At 45.9% G+C, this 22364-nt stretch overlaps 2 protein-coding genes across 2 annotated transcripts; one reads left to right on the plus strand and one right to left on the minus strand.

Annotated features, from left to right (window-relative positions):
• Positions 1 to 6517: 6517 nt before the first annotated feature.
• LOC109783100 (uncharacterized) lies at positions 6518 to 8252 on the plus strand. The gene is made up of 2 exons (XM_040393930.3): positions 6518 to 7679; positions 7853 to 8252. The coding sequence occupies exons 1-2, from the start codon at positions 6590 to 6592 to the stop codon at positions 7879 to 7881; spliced, it is 1119 nt and encodes a 372-aa protein (XP_040249864.1). The 5' UTR covers positions 6518 to 6589; the 3' UTR covers positions 7882 to 8252.
• A 9149-nt stretch (positions 8253 to 17401) lies between these two features.
• LOC109783096 (eukaryotic translation initiation factor 3 subunit F) lies at positions 17402 to 20166 on the minus strand. The gene is made up of 6 exons (XM_020341698.4): positions 19791 to 20166; positions 19550 to 19629; positions 18637 to 18866; positions 17940 to 18061; positions 17738 to 17851; positions 17402 to 17653 (listed from the first exon to the last, which is right to left on the minus strand). Exons 1-6 carry the CDS (start codon positions 20031 to 20033, stop codon positions 17564 to 17566), a joined length of 879 nt encoding a protein of 292 aa, XP_020197287.1. The 5' UTR covers positions 20034 to 20166; the 3' UTR covers positions 17402 to 17563.
• Between the last annotated feature and the right edge of the window lie 2198 nt (positions 20167 to 22364).

Consider the following 22364-nt stretch of genomic DNA (forward strand, 5'->3'; position numbering starts at 1 on the left):
AAGCCCCACTCCCAACTCGGTTGCTACTAAGAGGCCTGATGGGAGGAAGAGGCAAGGAGAAGTTGTGAAAGGAAGGAGACAATGACGACAAGGAATCATTGGAAAACATGATGGCAATATGAAATGAGAGGGCCACGGAAAGGGCCAACTTGAGGACCAAAGAAATGGAGGAGAGGAAGGAGGCCCAGGAGAGGAGAATGGCGGCTGGGGAGAGGAGCTCCATGGTTGAGGAGAGGAAGGCAACCTACGATGAAAGAATCAAGAGCTTGGAAAATGAGCAAAAGCTCGTGTTCATGGATCCCAAGTGTTCTTGATGATAAGGGAGAGCATACTTTTAGCTTATGTGTGATCCAGTGTTGGCGACAAGGCCTATGGGAGGCCCGCGGGAGGATCAATGGGAGGATTTGGAGGCGTGAGTGTCATGGGTGGCATGAGAGGCATGGGTGACATGGGTGGCTATGGTGGCGTGGGAAATAATGCAAGCACTACTGATGGCAATGGGGACAATGACATTTGTGATCTCTGTACATTTATGTTCTATGCACTTCTATTTGTGTTTGTGATGCACAATGATTGCGGTCTTAGGCTTAAATTTGAACTTCAATTTAAAATATTGTGGACTTGAACATGGATTGAAAATATTGTCGATTATGTGTGTTGTGAAGTTGAAAAGTTTTAATTATCATGCCATGGTTTGTTTGGATTATACATGCATTTGTGGGACAGAGAAGAAGAAGACCAAAATATGGGTATCCAGTTTTCAGTATAATGTAAAAGCAAAGAAAATCTTGGATATCCAAATATTCTTTCCTTTATCTAAAATAGATTTGAATAGCCAAGATTTGGGCCTGCTATTGGAGATGCTCTTATAACATGAATAGCCCAACCAAAAACAAGCTGGGGAATTAGATGATCTGCCCCAATATTGTTTCAATGATGAGTGGTCCCAGCCCCACGAGCCAATCTCAAGGAGGGGGCAAATTTAATCTTAAACAGTAAAGTGTGGGTTAAGATCTAATTTCTCAGAGCGAGTTCGATTCCATAATTAATATTTCGTCTTGGAAGGATTGATACTACGAAGAAGATGTCTCTAGGAGATTTCATTGTAATTCTTAGTTGTAAGAATTATTTAATAGTTTCTTGGATTTTGTATACAAAGCATTATACCTGTAATATTTGCGAATATAAATAAAGCCATGGGTACCTCTCTAAAGAAAGCAATCGATTTCATCTCTCGTGTGTGACAATTTGCACGCCTATCCTACTCGCTTCGCCGACTCGATAACTCCTCACACGGCAGGTCTCTCATTCCCCAATCGCCCGGTTTTCAATACCAAGCCGACAATGGCAGATCGGCAGCAGCAAGCCGGTAATTCAGCCTCAAGGTAGTAAAGATCACATCACAATATATCCTCTCCTCTTCTGCATGCATGTCCTATTTAGCTAGTACACAGTATAGTAATACTATCGGCTCTAGTTTTCTAATATCCTGGGGAGGGAGGGGCGCGCGCCGCCCTACACAGTATCACTACAATATCTAAGCTCCTTTGAATTTAAGGGCTGTAAGCGCTCCGGGGCTAGGAGGGTCAAGTGACCACATCACTTATTTTCGTAGAAGAAACACTTAAATTTTTTAGGAGAACCACGGTCTCTTACTAGGTGAGTAGATATTTTTTAATACAATACAGTCGAAATCGCTCATATACACAAGCATACACTTACCCTATGAATGCATGCACGCGCGCCCTACCCATATGAGCTCTTTCAAGAAATTGAGCCGACACATTATTTTGAGATTGACAAGACCACCGTAGACGCCATTGTAGTCGATGGGAACATCTCCTCCCACTGAACGCACATCGCCAAAAGCCTGGAACAAATCTAGAAAAATGCGAGCACCAATGTCAAGTCTGAGACTTGAACTCTGGTGATCAGGGGATACCAATGTCCTCCTAACAATCCAACAGTAGGTATGGTTTATTGTTTGGGTCAACCATCCAACTACGTATGTCCAACACTTGATGGGTTACGTGTTGCTTAATCCTTGAACTAAAACCACGGCATTATTTTTTAATCAGAGGGGCAACTTTTATGCAAGAAAAAAGGGTTACATGTCGCTCATGCACATCTGGTACGAGGGAAATTAATGACGCGGCCAATTATATCCATGCCTATCAAAGTGATGTATCATCACACAACACATGGTTACCGCTAGCTTGGTCCATCGCTGCCTCCTCTGCGTCACATGGTTGCATGGGCGCCATAAGTCCATCACCACTCCTCATGGCCCGCCCATGTCTCCATATTTCTCCTTTCCCTCATTTCGGCACACCCGAGCAATCACCATCTCCTCGCACCACACGGTTACACAGGCACCCGACCCATCACCTGCTCCTCCCTGTCATATGGTTGCATGGGTGCAGCCAGTCCATCACCGCCTCCTCCGTTCCACACAATTGCACGGGCGCCCGACCAACACCGCCTCCTCCGCACCACAAGCTTGCACGGGCTTTGCATGTCGACCACCACGCCACACACCCCGCCTATCGCCTCATCTTTCTCCTCTTATTTTGTGCGGTAATTAACATCCAACAACGATGCTCGGGGCCTAGAGGAGTAGGTGACAAGGTAGGCCGCCACGGCTAGCAACGGCGTTGTACATAGGCAACTGCCATCTTTGGAACTTGGTCGCCTTCATCGACACGCCATGGTCCACAAGGTCTGCAGTACAACTCCCGATACGTCCTTCCTCTTCCTCTGTCATCCTTTCTTTGATAGCCTGATTCAAATTCAATCTTGCTCGCTTCGGGGCTAAACAAGTAGCAAATTATCTTAGAGTGTAAGGTTTCAATTTGAAAGCCTCATCCTGCACTGCTTGAGTACCATGTCCGTGCTTGTGGATTAACAACCTCGGGTAGTTTATACATTGCATGCTTTATACTGCCTTTGTTCCACAATGCAGTGCATATTTGTTTTTTCAGAAGTCAAAAAATGTCCATGTTTGACCAAGTTTCTAGAATAAACTATCAGTATCTAAAGTACTAAATAAATAAACTATAAAAGTACATGTGGATGTTGATTTTTTAAAAACTTGGTCAAACATTGATAGGCTTGACTTTTCAAAACAAAGTATGTACTATATTTTAAAACGGAGGGAGTATTAGTTAGCATATGGTTCCACGCCTAAGGAGCACAATCTCTAACTGAACTTAATTGGCACTAAAACAATAAAACAAGATGATAACTAGGTTATTCTGTGAAGATAATTTGGTTAATTGTCACCGGGCCACTTATGTACACAACTGATCAGGCCTTATTAATGCATCAATAATGTTGCATTCAAATGAAAGCTAAGATCAATCACTTGTACTATTATGTCTTGATCCTCCCATTTCCGTCTCTTCCTCTTAGAGGCCGCTATAAACATACTTCATTCCCTTTCCTATCGTTAGTCAGTGCGAAGCATTGCTTTTATTTCAAATATGTTCTTTCTGTTATGATTCTAACTACCCATCTAAATGATCAATATCGAAAACCAGAAACCATATACTTTGGTGTTGTGTTGCAACTTCCAAGTATTTCTCACTCCCACTACCATTTTACTGTTATTACAGACCATTATTGTTGGTGTTTATCTGACCAAGCTAAGTTATGAAATATCGGTTGGTCAAATCCTAGAGCTGTATGATTGTTGTAGATGTATACTACAATCAGAAGCCTCAGTTATGCATATCATAGTTTTGAATTAGTTTTGCAGATGAATATTATTATGTCCATCCAGTACTATGGTTTAACCATGCAGGTCCGGGACATGCCCAACCACTACTTTGGATATGTTTTTGACAGTGTTGTTAACACATCAGTAACAAACAAACAAATAAATGGTAGAAAAGTAGAACAACGCGGCAAGGCGCGTGTATGCTTCTAGTAGTAATACTATCAGCCCTAGTTTTCACGAGGTAGGGGCGGGTCTCTCCCTTGCGTCTCTCCCTCCTGCCCCGAAACCCTCGCCGCCGCCTCTTCCCCCCCCCCCCCCCCTTGATCCCGGCAGTCTCCGGCGGATCTCGCCGCGCGCAGGCCGGATCCGGGCTCTCCTCCCTCTGCTCTTCCCTCCCTTCCCCCCGGATCCGCCCTCGCGCTGCCTCCCCGGTAGGCGACCGGGGCGGCGCGCGCCCCTCCCCTTCAGCCCCCTTCCTCCCCGCCTACCCCCGCCGCCGCCGGCAAGTGCCCCGGCTCTGGGCCCGGGTGGTGTCGGCGGCGGCGGGATGTCCTCTTCCCGCGTGCGTGTCCTCCCTACCCGGGGTGGGGGGCGGCGGCGGCCCGGCGACCCGGCGGCGGGCGTGGTGGTGGCGCGGCTCCTTGGCGGCGGGGCGCCCCCGGCTCAGATATGGGCCCTTCGGGCCCCATCTGGGTCCTAGCGTTTCGGCCCCTGGCGTGCCTTCGTTGTCCTCTGCGTGGTGAGGAGGAGGAGCGGCTTGGATCGGGGGCGGCGACGCCGACGGCGTGCCGGCTGCAGCGTGAAGCCGGGAACTTTACGGGCCTCGGAGATCCCGGCCGGGCCTGTGCGGCCACGGGCCTGGTATGTTCCTACTATTGCGTCCGGTCAGCTACCGTCGTTGATGGTGGAGGTGGGGCCCTCCCGCATGCCGATGGTGCTGCTGCCCTAGTCCCGGCTCCTCTTCTTCATTGTGCAGACCATGCTTCGCGGTGCCGTGGTGAGACAAAGTGGGAAGCTTCATGTCCGGGTTGGCGCTGGGTGGTGGTCGGTTTGGTGGCGAGCTCCGAAGTGCCTGAGGTGAAAGGTTGGGATCGGGAGAAATCCCTGTTAGCTTGGCCGACACCGACGCGGTGGCGCATGAGGGTGCCGCCGGACCTTCCTGGAGGGCGTCGGGGCTACCCTTTCTCTCTCCTCTCAGCGTACCGGGAAAAACCCAGCAGCGTCGTCATCGTCGTGTCCCTTCTTGGAGGTGTTAATTGGTACCGGCGCTTCGGAGGCTCGGAACTTCGCGGGCGAGCTCCGGTGGATGCAGCGGCCACGAGGTGCTTCCGCCCCAGCACCTATCGTTGGTTGTCTCGGTTGGTTGCTTTGTATACAAAGCGGGGGAAACCCTTTTTCGGTAATATCCTTTTTCCAATCTTTGATTGATCCAAGTTATGGGACGATGCATTTGCCATATATATTTTACACCAAGTGAAACAGAGTATCCACACTGTTGATTAGCTATTGCGAGAACGTCAGTGGCATCTGAGCACTCAGAGCTTCAACTTCTATGTGCAAAGCCACTCACATGCTTCCACCCAGCCTTTCGGTGTAGCCCAACCACTCGTTAGTGGTCACTCGCAATCAGCTATGTGTGACCCGAATGTAGGTGCTGCATCCACCTCTGGCTGGTTGGCTTTTAACTCCTCTGGTCGCCGCTTGTCTGTCACGGCTAATGGCATGCAAAAAAACCGTTAGCGATGCTATACACCACGTACATGCTGATCAGAACCAATAAATTGTGAATTATCATGTATACATTTTTTGTAGTAGTATGATATATCCTCACTCGGACCAGAGGAGATCAAAGAAAGAGCTTTGGATGGATGCCACAGCGATGAGCTACTCTCATTTGGTCCTGTTTGATGCCATGCAATGCTTAAAAATATTAATTGTTTGTCTGACAATAGACTAAGAAGGCATTCTAAACCTCAAATGAAGGTAGCATTAGTTGCCAAGTAGCAGATTTGCATCATTCGGTCGACATTACCCTCAAAATTCATTTTATCTGTATTTTTTATATAAAAAATCAAAGCACTTGGCCATATTAGTAATGAAGCACCTGGTGCAAGGATTAACGACTGCAAAACATGATGTAAATCTATCGGAAGAGCTCAACGAGTATCGTGGATCAGTTTATTAGAGTTATTGTACTATATGTATTGGGTATAGAGTAGTACTCTATCCCAATACGTATCCTCTTTGTATACGCCACCACGGAGGCTCTTCCCGTATATATAAACACGTAACCGGCTACCCCAAAGGGTACGTCCGTTCAACCCAAAATCAACATGGTATCAGGCCCCTCCCTTCCCTCCCTCTAGCCGCCGCCTCTGGAGCTTCTCTCCGTCGCCGCCAGGACTTGGTCGCCGGTCTTCCCTGCCGACCTCACACCAACAACTTAGCCTCTACAGGATCACGCCTACAAACACCACGCCCTTGATCGCTTCGATCGCCTTCAGGACAATTCCAATCTTCAACAACCCTCAAACACCCAAACCCTAGCCGATCTCTGCCGCGACACATCATCCATGGCGTCTTCGTCTTCCTCTGCTGGGGCGACCATTGGTGCTCCCCCTGCCACAAAGCTCACGCGGGACAACTTCCTCTCGTGGCAAGCTCAAGTCCTTCCCACCCTCCGTGGAGCTCGCGTCATGCGATTGCTCGAAGGTTCTGATCTGCCACCGCCTGAGTTCGTCGATGGCGAAGATGCTGACAAGGAGAAGATCCAGATTCCCAATCCTGCCTATGATGTCTGGATCACGCGGGATCAACAGGTCGTAAGCTACATCGTCAACTCTCTGTCTGAAGATATTCTCTCTCATATCTATGGTATGGTTCATGCGGCTGAAGTTTGGCATGCTATCCACGAGCTGTTTTCTTCTCAGTCCAAATCACGGGTTTCGGCATGCTATCCACGAGCTGTTTTCTTCTCAGTCCAAATCACGGGTTTCCAACATCCGTGGTGCACTCATCAACACAAAGAAACTTGATATGACAGCCCAACAATATATCACCAAGATGAAAGGTTTTGCTTCTGAACTTGCTACTGCGGGAAAGATTGTTGATGATGATGAACTCAAGGATTATATCATGAATGGACTTGATAGTTCCTATAATGGTTTTGTTGCTGCTCTCAAAGTTGTTCCCTCCACATCTCTCAATGACATGTGCTCTCAGCTGCTGTCTTACGAAAGCCGTGATGCTATGCTCTCTGTTACTGGTCAAGCTTCCGGGTCGTTTATGTCCTCTATTAATGCTGCTTCTCGTGTTCCGAACCTTGACTCTGCAGGAGGTCCGGCGAAACAGCCAGCATCAGCACTATACATGCCCCCTCATCATCCTTCCTACCAGCCGGCCCACCAGTATCAGCCGGTCGCTCCATATGCGCCTGCTCCTCCGGTCGCTCAGTATGCGCCTGCTCCTCAGTACCCTCCACCGGCTCCATACATGTCTCCATACCACCAGTCGGCTCCTTACATGCCCCATCAGTACCCTCCACCAGCTCCATACCCGCAGCAGTTTGTACCAGTGCCGTATATGCAGCCCTACATGCCTCCTCCACAGCAGCAACAGCGCCCTCAACGTCCTCACCAACAGCAGCAGCAGCAGCAGCGCCCACGTCAGGACCGTCGTCCAAAAGGAGGGCGCAAGGATCGTCGTGCCACACCATGGCAGGAAGGTATCTTCTGCCAAATTTGCAAAAAGGAAGGTCATCCGGCTGATGAGTGCTGGTGGCGCTATGGTGATGATGATGATACTGACAAGCCACCAAAGGAGACCAAAGGTGCCTATGGTGTTGATAGAAACTGGTATATAGACACAGGTGCAACCAATCATGTTAATGGTCAGCTCAACAAGCTCCATGTTCATGAACCATATCAGGGGCATGATCAAGTTAATACTGCTAGTGGACAAGGTATGGATATTGCACATATTGGTCATTCTATTTTGCACACCCCTGATAGCTCTATCCAACTTCGCAATATTTTACATCTTCCTGGTGCATCTATGAATTTACTCTCTGCTCATAAACTTGGTCTAGACAACAATTACTATCTGGAAATTCACCCTTTTTTCTTCTTGATTAAGGATCAGGCAACGAAGCGCACCGTGTTTAGAGGTCCCTGTCATGGAGGCTTGTATCCACTCGTTCCCGTGTCTTCGGATTCCTCCAAGCATGCTCTTGCCACTATCCAGCCTTCATCCTCTACATGGCATCGTCGTCTAGGCCATCCATCTTCGTTTATTGTTCAGAAAATTCTTAGGAAGCATAAACTTTTATATTCCCCAGAAATAAATCCTTACATATGTGATCCATGCCAACAGGCCAAGAGTCATCAGCTACCCTACCCTGTATCCACTAGTGTGTCTACAGTTCCTTTGGAACAAATATTTTCTGATGTATGGGGTCCAGCTCCTCTCTCTGTAAGCAAACATGCATACTATGTAAGCTTCATTGATGATTTTAGCAAGTTTACCTGGATTTATTTACTTAAGAAACGCTCTGAAGTGTATCAAGTTTTTCTTGATTTTCAACAGTATGTTGAGTGCCAATTTGGTCGAAAATTCTCACCATGCAAACCGACTGGGGTGGTGAATATGAAAAATTGAACAGTTTCTTTCAACGTATAGGCATTGTTCATCATGTGTCATGTCCCCATGCTCATCAACAAAACGGTTCTGCTGAACGCAAACACCGTCACATTGTTGAAGTAGGCCTTGCTCTACTTGCCAACGCTTCTATGCCTCTCAAGTTTTGGGATGATGCCTTCATCACAGCTACCTTTCTTATAAACATGCTTCCTACCAAAGTCCTCAATTTTGACACTCCCAGTGAAAAACTTCTCCAAATCACACCCAATTATGAGCCTCTCCGTATCTTTGGTTGTGCTTGCTGGCCCAACCTTCGTCCATATAACAAACATAAACTCTCTTTCCGATCCAAACGGTGTGTTTTTCTTGGATATAGTCCTCGTCACAAAGGTGTTAAATGCCTTGATGTGACCACTGGTCGTGTTTATGTTTCTCGAGATGTTGTCTTTGATGAGAATGTTTTCCCATTTGCTTCTCTTAATCCTAATGCTGGTCGACGTCTCCGTGAAGAAATTCTTCTTCTTCCACAAGATAACTCATCTTCGGCATGTATGGATAGGGGTGTGCATACTAATGATCATTATTTGCGTCTTGTTCCTGATGTTAATCCTCCTCAGGTTGCTGTCAACGAAACCCCGGTTGTTTCAGCTCAAGCATCTGGTCAAAATTCTGAGGAAAATGCATCACATAGCACATCAAATAACGCTACACAGCAGGAGAACAGGACAACATGCGTAACAGGAGATATGAGCAATCCCAAGGCTGATTTTGGTTCAGATTCTCCTCTGGGATCCGTGCAGGCACACTGCAGCAACAGCACTCCCCTCGTCAGTACGTCAGGCGCGCAATCCCAGGAGGATCTCGGCGCGTTGCATGCGCCAGCAGCCGACAGCCCCATCAGCGTGGGGCCCTCCAGCCGCGCCACCACGGCCCGGTGCGGCTCACCGAGCGCCACGCGCGCGATAGATGGGACGGTGGCCGACCAGACGACAGGGGCGGGACCCAGCCTGAACGCCTCGCCCCGCGCGACCGAGCGGGTGGCCAACGAGGGCGCTGGAGCACCGATCGCGAGGGAGATCTCCTCGGATCTGGAGCGATGGGGTGCAGCGGATCTGGCTGGATCTTCTGTGAATAGGGATTCTGCTGACTCTTCAGGATCTTTTGTGCCTTCCACTCCTGCACCACCTCCTGTTGTTGGAGTTCAAACTAGGCTGCAAAAAGGTATTCGAAAACCGAAACTATATACCAATGGTACTGTTAGGTATGCCCTTCTAACAGCTACAGGAGAACCCAAGAATCTTTCTGAGGCTCTTACTGATCCAAACTGGAAACATGCTATGCAAGATGAATATGATGCTCTTGTTGCTAACAAAACCTGGCATTTAGTGCCTCCCAGTTCCACTAAAAATATCATTGATTGCAAATGGGTTTATCGCATCAAGAAACATGCTGATGGCACTGTGGACAGGTACAAAGCACGTCTTGTTGCAAAAGGATTCAAACAGAGATATGGTATTGACTACGAGGATACTTTCAGTCCTGTTGTTAAGGCTGCCACTATCAGGATTGTTCTTGCAATATCAGTTTCTCGAGGCTGGAGTTTAAGGCAGCTAGATGTGAAGAACGCATTTTTACATGGTGTTCTGGAAGCGGAGGTTTACATGAAACAACCACCAGGTTTTCAGTCTTCCGCTAATCCAAATTATATTTGCAGACTTGATAAAGCATTATATGGTCTGAAACAGGCTCCTCGAGCTTGGTACTCTCGCCTGAGTTCCAAGTTACACACTGGGTTTTCTTCCATCCAAAGCTGATACTTCATTGTTCCTTTTTGATAAGCCAGGACTCACTATGTTCCTCTTAATTTATGTTGATGACATCATTGTTGCAAGCTCCTCTGATTCGGCTATATCAGCTCTCCTTCATCACTTAAGTTCGGATTTTGCTCTCAAGGATCTTGGCGATCTTCATTATTTTCTAGGTATTGAGGTTCACAAACAGTCCAATGGGCTGCTTTTAAGTCAGGAAAAATATGCTACAGACTTACTGGCTCGTGTTGGTATGCGTTCTTGCACGCCATGTCCAACACCCCTCTCCACTACAGAAACATTACGCTTGACAGATGGATCTCCTCTTGGATCTGAGGATGTTACACATTATAGAAGCATTGTTGGGGGACTCCAGTATCTGACACTGACTCGCCCTGATCTTTCTTTTTCAGTTAATAAGGTCTGTCAGTTTCTTCATGCTCCTACTACTGCACATTGGACTGCTGTTAAACGCATTTTGAGGTATATTCAGGGCACAAGTAAGGTTGGTCTTACTTTCCAACGGTCCAGCTCCACCCTTCTCAGTGCCTATTCCGATGCAGATTGGGCAGGTGATCTGGATGATAGACGCTCTACTGGTGGATTTGCTATATTTTTTGGGCCCAATCTTGTTTCTTGGAGTGCCAGAAAACAGCCTACTGTGTCCAGGTCAAGTACAGAGGCTGAATATAAAGCTCTTGCAAATGCCACTGCTGAGCTTATTTGGGTTGAAGCACTAGTTCGTGAACTTGGTGTTTCCCTTCAGGTGAAACCATGCTTATGGTGTGATAATGTTGGTGCTACCTACCTGTCTGCCAATCCAGTTTTTCATGCCCGTACAAAACACATTGAGATAGACTTCTGCTTTGTTCGCGAACGGGTTGCTCGCAAGCAACTTGATGTCAGGTCCATATCAAGCAAGGATCAGATTGCAGATGGTTTCACAAAAACATTATGTGTAAAAAAATTAGATGAGTTTAAACGTAATCTAAACCTCTCCCAGGTCTAGATTAAGGGGGGGTATTAGAGCTATTGTACTATATGTATTGGGTATAGAGTAGTACTCTACCCCAATACGTATCCTCTTTGTATACGCCACCACGGGGGCTCTTCCCGTATATATAAACACGTAACCGGCTACCCCAGAGGGTACGTCCGTTCAACCCAAAATCAACACAGTTGCCCTGTCAAAATTTCAAATTTTAACACTCATGGCACCTTCTAATTCAGCCTAATCAATTAAGGAGGTAGACATTGCTCTGTTTCTTAGTTTTGGCAGATCTGCACCTGGCATTTGTTTGTCTCTTGTTATGCAAGCTCGTTTTCCGCTTCTGTGAGCATGTACAGTGTGTTGCTTCTCTGTGTTGGAACCAAAAGGAGCAATTTACTAAAATCACGCATATGCAAGATCCCTCTATATCACCACCATCACTTTGCATTTTTGCAAATTTTCTTTTTCTTGAAACAAGCCAAAAGATTGTCATTTTCATTGATTAAGAAGAGAGTGAGAATTGCTCGGTTATTTGGCGGAAAACCGAGCTAAACCGATACAACCCAACCCACATAACATGGGCACCACCGGCCAACCTGGCCACCTACATGGGACTCTGAGCTACAAAGAAGAAAAGACATCCGCCGAGGAGTCGCAAGTGTCATCATCATCACCGGCTACTTCCGAACAAGCGACTCCGACTTCACCATAGAACTCTGTTAGCGAAGCCAAACCGCAAGCACCTCATCAAGAGCCACGACGGCACATGCCAAGAGATGGCCACACACACGAACAACCGATAACTCCGACTTTGATGGCGAGCTTCGCAAGGGAAATATGCAAGACTAGCACCGATCATGCCCTTCGCAAACGACCACCGAGTGCCTGTCATCTTCACCACCTAGACTCGCTCCACCACAACTCCGATTTCAAAGCAACCAGACAAGTATAATCTTGTGTGTGGGCACATCTTCAATTCCCGATGCCTCACAAGCCACATCCATGAAATGCAAACAGATCATATATATTGAAGATTTGTATGAAGCCGACATTCATGTGTCGAGTATCGCGTATTACTACTTTGCTTCACCACTACATACTCGTAGATAGTGACACTAATCGGCCCATTGAGATATCGATGATATAGGATTATCTGGTTTGTATTCCAAACTCTCTCGGTCTGGGTACATATATGGAGCTATCACCATGAATGAATAATTACTAACTCACTAGTAGTACCATATAGTAGTTGAGAGTAATTGAGATGCATGATAGGATGGTCCTTGCCTAACGTTGCATCTTAAAGTCCACAAGCCTCTGAGCCTATACAAGGTTTTGTTTTCTTTTTCTTGTGGATATCTCTGTAAATGGAAAAGTGAGTTCAAGACTTGATCAACTATAAAATTAGTATAATTTTAAGCCGTTATGTGCCAACTCATGACATTGAGAATTTACATGCTACTTGTCTATGTCAAATTAGTAGCTGGCTTGGTCGTATTATGTATTCCTTTTATGTCACTGCACAGAAAGGTAAAAAGTGAACACGTACAATGCATGTTACCAATCCATTTAAAGAGCATCGAAGGCTGGGAGCTATTTCATAGTTTCTTGGATTTTCGTTACAAAGCATTATAGGTGTAATATTTGTGAATATGAATAAAGTCGCGGGTATCTCTCTAGAAAAAGCAGTCGATTCCATCTCTCGTATGTGACAATTTGCATGCTTCTCCTACTTGCTTTGCCAACTCGGTAACTCCCCAGATGACAGGTCTCTCGTACCCAAATTCAAGGTAGTAAAGACTGCATCGCAATATATCCTCCCTCTTCTTGCATTTTAGACTCCGTCAAAAGTTGAGGGATAAAAAGTATATTGTTCTCTTTCAGATAGTGTATGTTATCTATTAAATATTTTTTGATGAATAACATATGTCATGTCTTAAATTTCAAAAATAATTTTCGGAAGGACTTAGCTTTTCCAGGATCCCGTGGGGCATCAAATTATCTGGCAAGTCTCTTCTTACTAGTGTTGTACAATTTTATTTCTTCACCCGGCATGCTTTAGTGGTAAAAGAATTATAGCAACATAGCGTGAGGTCCATAGCTGTACAACAACTGGTGATCAATTTTGTTTTGAGAAACATCATTCCATAGTGTATATCAAGCAAAGTTTAGGGAAAATCACTTAGAAAAATATATAAGGCAAATGCATCGTCCCATAACCTAGATCTATGAAAGATTAGAGAAAAGGCTATTAGATAACTAGGGCAAATATAGTATTACGGTACTATGTACTACTACCTCCGTCCTGATTTATTAGTCCCCCTCGTATTTAGGGTCATACTTTGACCATGATTTTAACTATAGAAAAGTATACTTTTCGTCCCTCAATTTTTGACGGAGTCTAGATTTGGTCCCTCATCTTCTAAACCGGACAACTTGCACCCCAACTACTGAAACCAGACAAGATTCATCCCTGGTCTCGGTTTTGAGCGGTTTTTGTGCTGGCTCACCCCGGTTTTGACCCGTGCTGACTTACATATGTGTATATCTTTCAAATCTGTGAATCTTTCCAAATCTCTGTACTTTTTCACGTTTGCGTAAAAATTTCAAATTCACATACCTTTTTGAAATCCGCACTATTTTCAAATCCACGTACTTCTTCAAGTTCACATAATTTTCCAAATTCGCATACTTTTTTCTAGTTCATGTATTTTTCTCAAATCCGCGTACTCTTTTCATGTTCGTGTACTGCTTTCAAATCCGTGTACTTTATCAAATTCATGAACTTTTATAGAAAGTACGCGGATTTGAAAAAAAAAAGCACTTGAACTTGAAAATGGTATGCAGACCTGAATAAAATAAACGGATTTGAAGAAAGTACGCGAATTTGAGTCAAAACACGCTCAAAACTGGCAAAAGTCAGCACCAAAACCGGTCAAAACCGTGTCCAGGGACAAACCTTGTCCGGTTTTAGTAGTTCGGGGTGCAAGTTGTCCGGTTTCAGAGTTGAGGGACCAAATATAGACTCTGCCAAGAGTTGAGGGACGAAAAATATACTTTTCTACACAATATCAACACTGCTGAATCGCTATTGCGAGAATGTCGGTGGCATATGAGCACCCAAGGCTTCAACTTTTTTGTGCAAAACAACTCACACGCTTCCACCTAGCCTTTCAGTCTAATCCAACCACTCGTCAATGGTCACTGGCTATCGGCCATGTGTGACCTGAATGTACGTGCTCCATCCACCTCTGACTGATGGGCTTCTTTCTCGAATACGCACGAGTGTGCGTATCATTCATTATAGAAGAAGAGGGGGTGGGGAGCCCCAAACCACCAGTACAACATTTAGCTTATTTACAAGCGGATTTCATCCGCCCTACCCGGTACTCACAAAAGGCAAAGCTACTCGTGCCCTATCCACTCTACCCTAGCTGGCTCTTGCCCTAGGACCTCGCCGTTAATCAGGCCTGCCTTTGTCTAGATAGCACCCTCCGACTGAATCTTCTGCAGCACACCTGACAGAGATGGTGTGTGTTCCTCAAACACAATGTCATTCCTATGCTTCCACAACGTCCACATCACCAACAAGCACAGAGCCCGATTAGACTTCCGATGCTCCATAGTCTCCTCCTGTCTCATGCACCATTCGCCTAGATCCTCGTCTGGCAGGGGGAGATACTCCATCCTTCCAGCCAAAGAGGTGCACCACTGCCAAACTTGCCTCGCAAAAACGCAGCCGATGAGAAGATGTTGCATGGTCTCGTCTTGTTGGTTGCAGAAAGGGCAAGTGGCTTGGTGTGGTAGCCCTCGGCGTGCAAGCCTATCCGAGGTCCAACACCGGTTCCTGAGAGCCAGCCAGGTGAAGAAGCGACATCTTAATGGGGCCTTTGACTTCCAAGTGAACGGCGCCGTCGGAGATCGCTCTTCTGACCCGTCAACGTTAACCTAGGAGCATGACCGCTTGTCTGTCGCGACTAATGACATGCAAACAACCCTTGATCAATGATATACACCACTGACGTGCTAGTCACAACTAGTAAATAGTGAATTGTCATGTATACATTTTTTGTAGTGGTATGATATATCCTCGCTCGGACCAGAGGAGATCAAAGAAATAGCTTCGGATGGAGGCCACAACGATGAGCTACTCTCATTGGTCTTGTTTGATGCCATGCATCGCTTAAAAATAGTAATTCTTTGTCTGACAAAAGACTAAGAATGTATTCTAATAAATCTGAAAATAAAGGTAGTATCAGTTGCCAAGCTGCAGAAATACATCATTTGGTCGGCATTATACCCTCAAAATTCAATTTATCTCTATTTTTTAATATAAAACCATCAAAGCACTTGGCCATGTTAACAACGAAGCACCTGGTGCAAGGATTAATGACTTCCAAACATGGTGTAAATCTACGAAGAGCTCAGTTAGTATTGTGGATCAGTTTCCCTGTCAAACTTTCAAATTTTAAGTTTTAATACTCCTCGCACTTTTCAATTCAGCCTAAACATAAGCAGGTAAACATTGCTCTGGTTTCTTAGTGTTGGCAGATCTGCACCTGGCATTTGTTAATGTCTCTAGTGTTGCAAGCTCATTTTCCGCTTCTGCTTCTCAGAGTTGGAACCATAAGGAGCAATCGACAGCTGATCTAGATGTCCAACACGAAAAAAATTACGCATATGCATAATCCCTCGGTATAACCACCGTCAATCTGCATTTGGCAAGTTTGGTCATGTGTGCTGGCACATCTTGAATTCCCGCTGCCTCACAAGCCACACCCATGAAATGCAAAGAGATCATATACAGTGAAGATTTGTATGTAGCAGACATTCATGCGTGGAGTATCACGTACTACTAGTGTGCTCCACCTCTACACAGTCATAGCTAGTGACACTAATCGACCCGTTGAGATATCGATGACATATGGTTATCCGGTTTGGATTCCAAACTCTCTCGATCTGGCTACATATATGGAGCTATCACCATGAATGCAATAATTACTATCTCGCTAGTAGTACCATATAGTGGTTGAGAGCAATTGTGTGCTGAAGTCCAGAAGCCTCTAAAGCCTATAACAAGGTTTTGTTTTGTTTTTCTTGTGGATATCTCTATAAATGGAAAAGTGAGTTGAAGACTTCATCAACTGCAAAATTCAAGTGTAATTTTTAGCCGTTATGTGCCAACTCATGGACGAGACTTGCCTGCTCCCCGCGCGTGCGCCCATCCGTACTCCCGCGTACGTGGCTTGATTTGATTGGAGCAAAATAAGGCCTGGCCTAACCTCCTTAAAATCAGGGAGGGAGATGATTAGATTAGAAAGGAAAAAGGAAAAAAGACAGCCATAGGATGAAATGGGAGCACGGATGAGAGCATGGGAGGGAGCAGGCAAGCCGGATCCCCAACTCATGACATTGAAAATTTACATGCTGCTTGCCTAGGTCAAATTAGTAGGGGGCTTGGTCGTATTATGTATTCATTTACATCACTACACAGGATGGTAAAAAATGAACATGCACAATGCATGTTAACAAACCATTTAAAGGGCATTGAAGGCTGGAACTATGTCAAGTAGAGCTCCGGTTCTAAGATGAACATGATCCAATCCACCGGGACGATGCACCTGCCCGACAAAAAGAACAGAACAAACGAAGATCGCGGGAGACTCATGATGATCAGCATTACATGTTAGTAGAGACTTGTAAACAGCAATGCAAGTGCTCGAAACTTGACCACGGCTAACTACATAAATTTATGGGGCAGACTATTACAGATTCGCCTGAAAAAAAAAGGTTTCAGTCAAATTGCTCTCCACCGCTGGATCATCCTCTATCTTCTTCGCCATCCTCAGCCTCTCCTTGAAGGTCCTGTCCGACGCCCTGAGCTTCAACCTCATCTTCATGTACGCCAGCCACAGCAAACTTCAACAGTAGCTACAACATGCTCTGTCGCAAGGGTTTGATCTCTATAGCTTCCAGAGGAAGTGCCTATGCGTTGCCGCCATTTGACATACACTCTTCAGTACAACACGCTTTTGTTTCAAGGGGAAAATGAATGAGAATAATTGAAAGATGAACATTGGCTTCAGCCAGTGGTTGAAAACGTTCTCTGACTAAAAGGGAGCGAAGAAAAACAAAGCCAGCATTCACTGTTCCTCCGACAATCATCAGGCATTACAAATATTCAGCCAGAAACAAAGTACTATACTAAATCCAATGGAAAGGTATGGGCCCACATTAGTGCAAACATTAGGATCTCAAGTGCGGAGAATTCATTTCTTTAGAACTTGGATAACAGGTACAAAAATGCATATTCTGACAACATATTCTGATCTCTCATTCAAGCAAACGAAAACCAAGCACAGATGCTGTCACGGCATGGAGTTGGCAGCTACCCAAACAACACATGAATCACAGGACTTGGGCGGCGGTGTTCAGCTTCTCGGCGACCGCGATCTGAGTCCGTGTGATGCTTGACAGGTATACCAGCGCAAGATTGTCCTGCAACAGTAAGGAAATATGGCCAATGGTTAGCCGTGGAAGAAACCAAGATAGCCATTTATCAGCACAGGAACAAGTAGTTACCTGAATCTTGTCATTGAAGAGCCTGTCAAAAGATGCTGGAGACAGCTTTGGCATGGAGGAGACGGTGTCAGCAATGAACCTGCCTATCTTGTTGTCTGGTGCCACACGAGCTTCCTACGAATGATGATTCAACAAACTTTCTTAAGAACCTACGGTCAAGATACAAAGTACATGAACGACAAGTGGAAGGACAATTTCTTACCACAACATCATCAACATATTTGTAGATCTCGTCAATAAGAGCATATAGATTTTGCATTGAAGACTCCATTCCTTCCAAATCGTTGGGGAGCTTCTCCACCATCGTAGATTTCAGCATTTCAACTGTGTCAACAGCAAGAGCAACAACATGTAAAAAAAAGTGTTTTCCTTGTACAACAGATATTATTTCTGAAGATGCCAGAATATTAATTATAGAACACTTTCAATAAGCATCCAAATACTAACATACCAAACTAATGCAAATGAAAAAATGAATTATTCTTCCAAGAACAAAGAACCCTTCCACTAAAATTGCCAGTCTGCACTATTTTTACACAAAAACAGAAGCTATTTTCAAATTTACTGGCAGACAAGTTATTGAACTTCTCATCAGGTCTTTGTTGCTCATAGATGCTTAGAATACCTCATTTACTTCAATGCAATCTATTCATCATTCTAAACAATTTATTCTATGTTATTACTACAGAGAAAAGGTTCTGAAAAGTTAGCTACCAGATCAACAGAGTCGATTTGCATATACTCCCTCCGACTACATGCGGAGCAAAATGAGTGAATCTACACTCTAAAATGCATCTATATACATCCGTATGTGGTCCATAGTGGAATCTCTACAAAGACTTATATTTAGGAACGGAGGGAGTAGTACATAATGGAACCATTCTAAACATGAAACTTACATCCAACTTTTTCTGCATCAAGCATCTTCAAGTCCAGAGGAATTTCCTGAAATTGTGCGGCAAGGTGCCTATCTCCAAGAGACAGGTTGGATGAGACATAGGCTTTGATGGAAGCCTCCCCCATGGTGAAGCCAGTGTCAACAGTAAGATGAATAGGGCTCTGTACTTCTCTTGAATAAAATTCGTGGATAAGCGTACTACCCCCTGAAACACCAAAGCCAGTGGAGAACCTGCATGCAGATAATATGATATCAGCATGCGAGCAAGGTGGAGCATTTGTTTGATTCCATAGCTACTTTCTTTTGTATGAATATAAACCTCTCCTCTTGCAAAATTAAAGCCTAGTGACCTCGCTAGATGTGCTTTTGCTGCTACCATTAATCGTTGGTTAAAGTGACTCTGCCTACAGCACTATACAGAACATGATTCATTGACAACACCACCAAACATAACATTTCATATGACTGGACAAATATCCAACCGGGTGTCTATGCAAACACAAATACATGGGCCATCATATGTATAAGCTCAAGTCAATTTGTGTTATCAAAAGAAAAACTCAAGTCAATCTGTAAAAATCGTAAATTTGCAATAACATAGAATCGGCATTCAAGTCAACAAGAACAATATCAATTGGACAAAAGAACTAGGCGCTTCCATCCATTGTTGTCAAAATTACAGTGACAGGTGCTATCAAACAAACTCATAAAGTTAAGAATAGCTGTACAATTTTGTCATTTGATATGTCTCACAAGCTCCATCTACTCAAGACCTAACTGTCTATGCGCACATGGACACAGAACCAATGTCAGCCCGTGTAAAACATGCACCAACCAATCATAATGTTGCACTAGCATATAAGACGGTATTTCAAGGCAACAGAAGAACATTATGAAGAAATACAAAAACATACCATCCCACAAGCACTTCCTTGGGGTTCACCTTCTGGTGCGACGCGTACATGTTGTGGTGGTACTCAATGTCGAGAGCAACCTGTTCACACACGCACACATCACCAATAAACGTCAGAACCGCAAGCCCAACTAACAAACCCTAGATCTCTGGCTAGAGTTCGGCAGAGGCTACAGTAAAAATCGCATCGCTGAGAGATTTTAGCCCAGCTTCGAGCTGGGGGTACGGGGAGGGGGAGGTACCTGGTCGGCGGACTCGCTGTGGGGGACGACGTAGGCGTTGCGGACGTGGACGGTGCCGTCGGGGAGGACGGAGCCGAGGAGGGTGCCGATGACGCGCTCCGCCTGGTCGGGCCGGCGCACGAAGCTGTCGCAGATGGTGAATACGACGACGGCCTCCACCCGCGCGGACGACGAGGAGGACGAGGACGACGGGAAGAGGAGCGCGGGGCCCGCGCCGCAGGTGGAGGTCTCCGGCGCCGCCATGGAGCTCGGTGAGGGCAGCGAGGCGAGGGGGGAGGAGCGGCGGCGCGCGGCGGTAGATGAGGAGGACGAGGGAGGAAGGATGGGGGAAAAGGCTCGCACTCGTTTAGTCAGCTAGGGTTTTGTTTGTCTTTGAGATTCGGAATTTCAGATGGAGGGGGGTGGTTTGCTTGTTGGAGAGCTTTTTTATTTAGGATCTTGCTTGTTCGAGAGCTTAGAGCATCAACCCAGGAGCCTTTTTACGCGCCGGCGCTGAAAAAAAACCCCACTCGCGCCTTCAAGACGCCGAAATTTGCCGGCTCGGCCCGTATTTGGGCCCGCCGATCGCAGGCCGAACCCAGCGCACTGGGGGGCACTCGAGGGCTCCGGCGCAAGGGGAAACACGCCTGAGCCACATTGTCAGGCGAAAAAGCCAATCGTCCAGATTCGCCTTCCACCCCAGCGCGCTCGGCCACCACCCTGCCGATCCCGGCGCCGCCCACCGCCCTGCACCGCTAGATAGGCCATTCCCCGCCGGAAAGGAGAGAAGGTCTCGCCGCGGCAGCCTCTCCACCACCGTCCGGGCGAGTTTTCCGGTGCTCCGGACGCGCAGGGCGGTATACCGGCGGGTGTGCGCCCACCACGCCCACCAGGTGTTCGGCGATTTGTCTGCTCGGCGATGGACTCGGACGACGAGGAGGCGCTCGCCGCGCTTCTGGAGGAGGAAGCCGACGTCCAGAAAGAGGAACATCTCATGGTCCTTGCTGCCCTCGCCGGCCTACTCGCGAGCAATGAAAAGCCGCGGCGACGTGGCTCGGCGTCGGGGCGGCTGAAAGCAAAGAACCGGCATCGTCTGAAAGGCAACTGCATGCTCTACTCCGACTACTTCGCCGACGCTCCACTGCACGGTGACAAAGTATTTCGGCGCCGTTATCGGATGAGCCGAAAGCTTTTCCTCAGGATTATGAATTCCATCCGGGAGTTCGACAACTACTTCAAGTGCAAGAAGTATTGCACCGGCAAACTTGGATTCACCTCAATCCAGAAGTGCACGACAGCTATGAGGTGAAGGAAATATGCCCTAGAGGCAATAATAAAGTTATTATTTATTTCCTTATATCATGATAAATGTTTATTATTCATGCTAGAATTGTATTAACCGAAAACATAATACATGTGTGAATACATAGACAAACAGAGTGTCACTAGTATGCCTCTACTTGACTAGCTCGTTAATCGAAGATGGTTATGTTTCCTAACCATAGATATGAGTTGTCATTTGATTAACGGGATCGCATCATTAGGAGAATGATGTGATTGACTTGACCCATACCGTTAGCTTAGCACTTGATCGTTTAGTATGTTGCTATTGCTTCTTCATGACTTATACATGTTCCTATCACTAGTAGAAAACAGGGCTTTCGTTCGGGCCTGGCCAGCCCATTAGTCCCGGTTCCACACGAACCAGGACCCATGGGGTGCATTAGTCCCGGTTCGTGAGCCCAGGGGGCCGGCCGGGCCACGTGGGGCACTGGTCCCGGTTCGTCTGGACCTTTTGGTCCCGGTTCAACGCACGAACCGAGACCAATGCGCCTCGCCCCTGGCCCATGACCATTAGTCCCGGTTTGTGCCACAAACCGGGACTAAAGGGTTGGTCCAGTTTAGTCCCACCTCGCCAACCGAAGGGCGCTCACACCGGTTTATAAGCCCGTCCCTCTCTGCCTTGTTGAGCTCCTCTCAAAATGAAAATAGATGCCCTTATACAGGGAATTTTACCTAAATTCATAGTGAGTTTCTCTGAAATTCATAGAAATTTATTATGAATTTAGGTTGAATTTTCTCTATAGGCGCATCTATGCTCATTTTTTTTATGTTGGGGTTGGCGATCTTTACAGACTTTTTGTGTGTTGAATATGCACCATTCAAAATAAGTCTCTACTTCGAATGGTTCATTTTGAACACACAAAAAGTCAGGAGTACAAATAAGTTTTAAAAAATGAAATCCCTTCGTAACAGATGAGTTTTCGTCCGAAACCCTGATACTTCGAAAGAGATTGTCCATTTTGTTCACGAAGTGCATCCACCTTTTGTCGGGACCCTCTCTACTTTCTTGCACATGCTATGTGGATGAAATGATGATACCATGCCAACTTTCAACCTTTTCAGAGTTCATTTGAAATGCTTTTCAATTTTAGGGTCTTATAGCTCAAAATAATTAGTAAATGCATGAAAAATAACAAATAAAGTCAGAGAGGATTGAAAAATGATGATGTGGCTTTGAATGGTGCATTTTGAACACACAAAAAGTCAGGAGTTCAAATAAGTTTAAAAAAATGAAATCCCTTTGTAACAGAC

Source organism: Aegilops tauschii, chromosome 6 (assembly GCF_002575655.3).
Source record: "Aegilops tauschii subsp. strangulata cultivar AL8/78 chromosome 6, Aet v6.0, whole genome shotgun sequence".
In the NCBI taxonomy this organism is placed as follows: Eukaryota; Viridiplantae; Streptophyta; class Magnoliopsida; order Poales; family Poaceae; genus Aegilops; species Aegilops tauschii.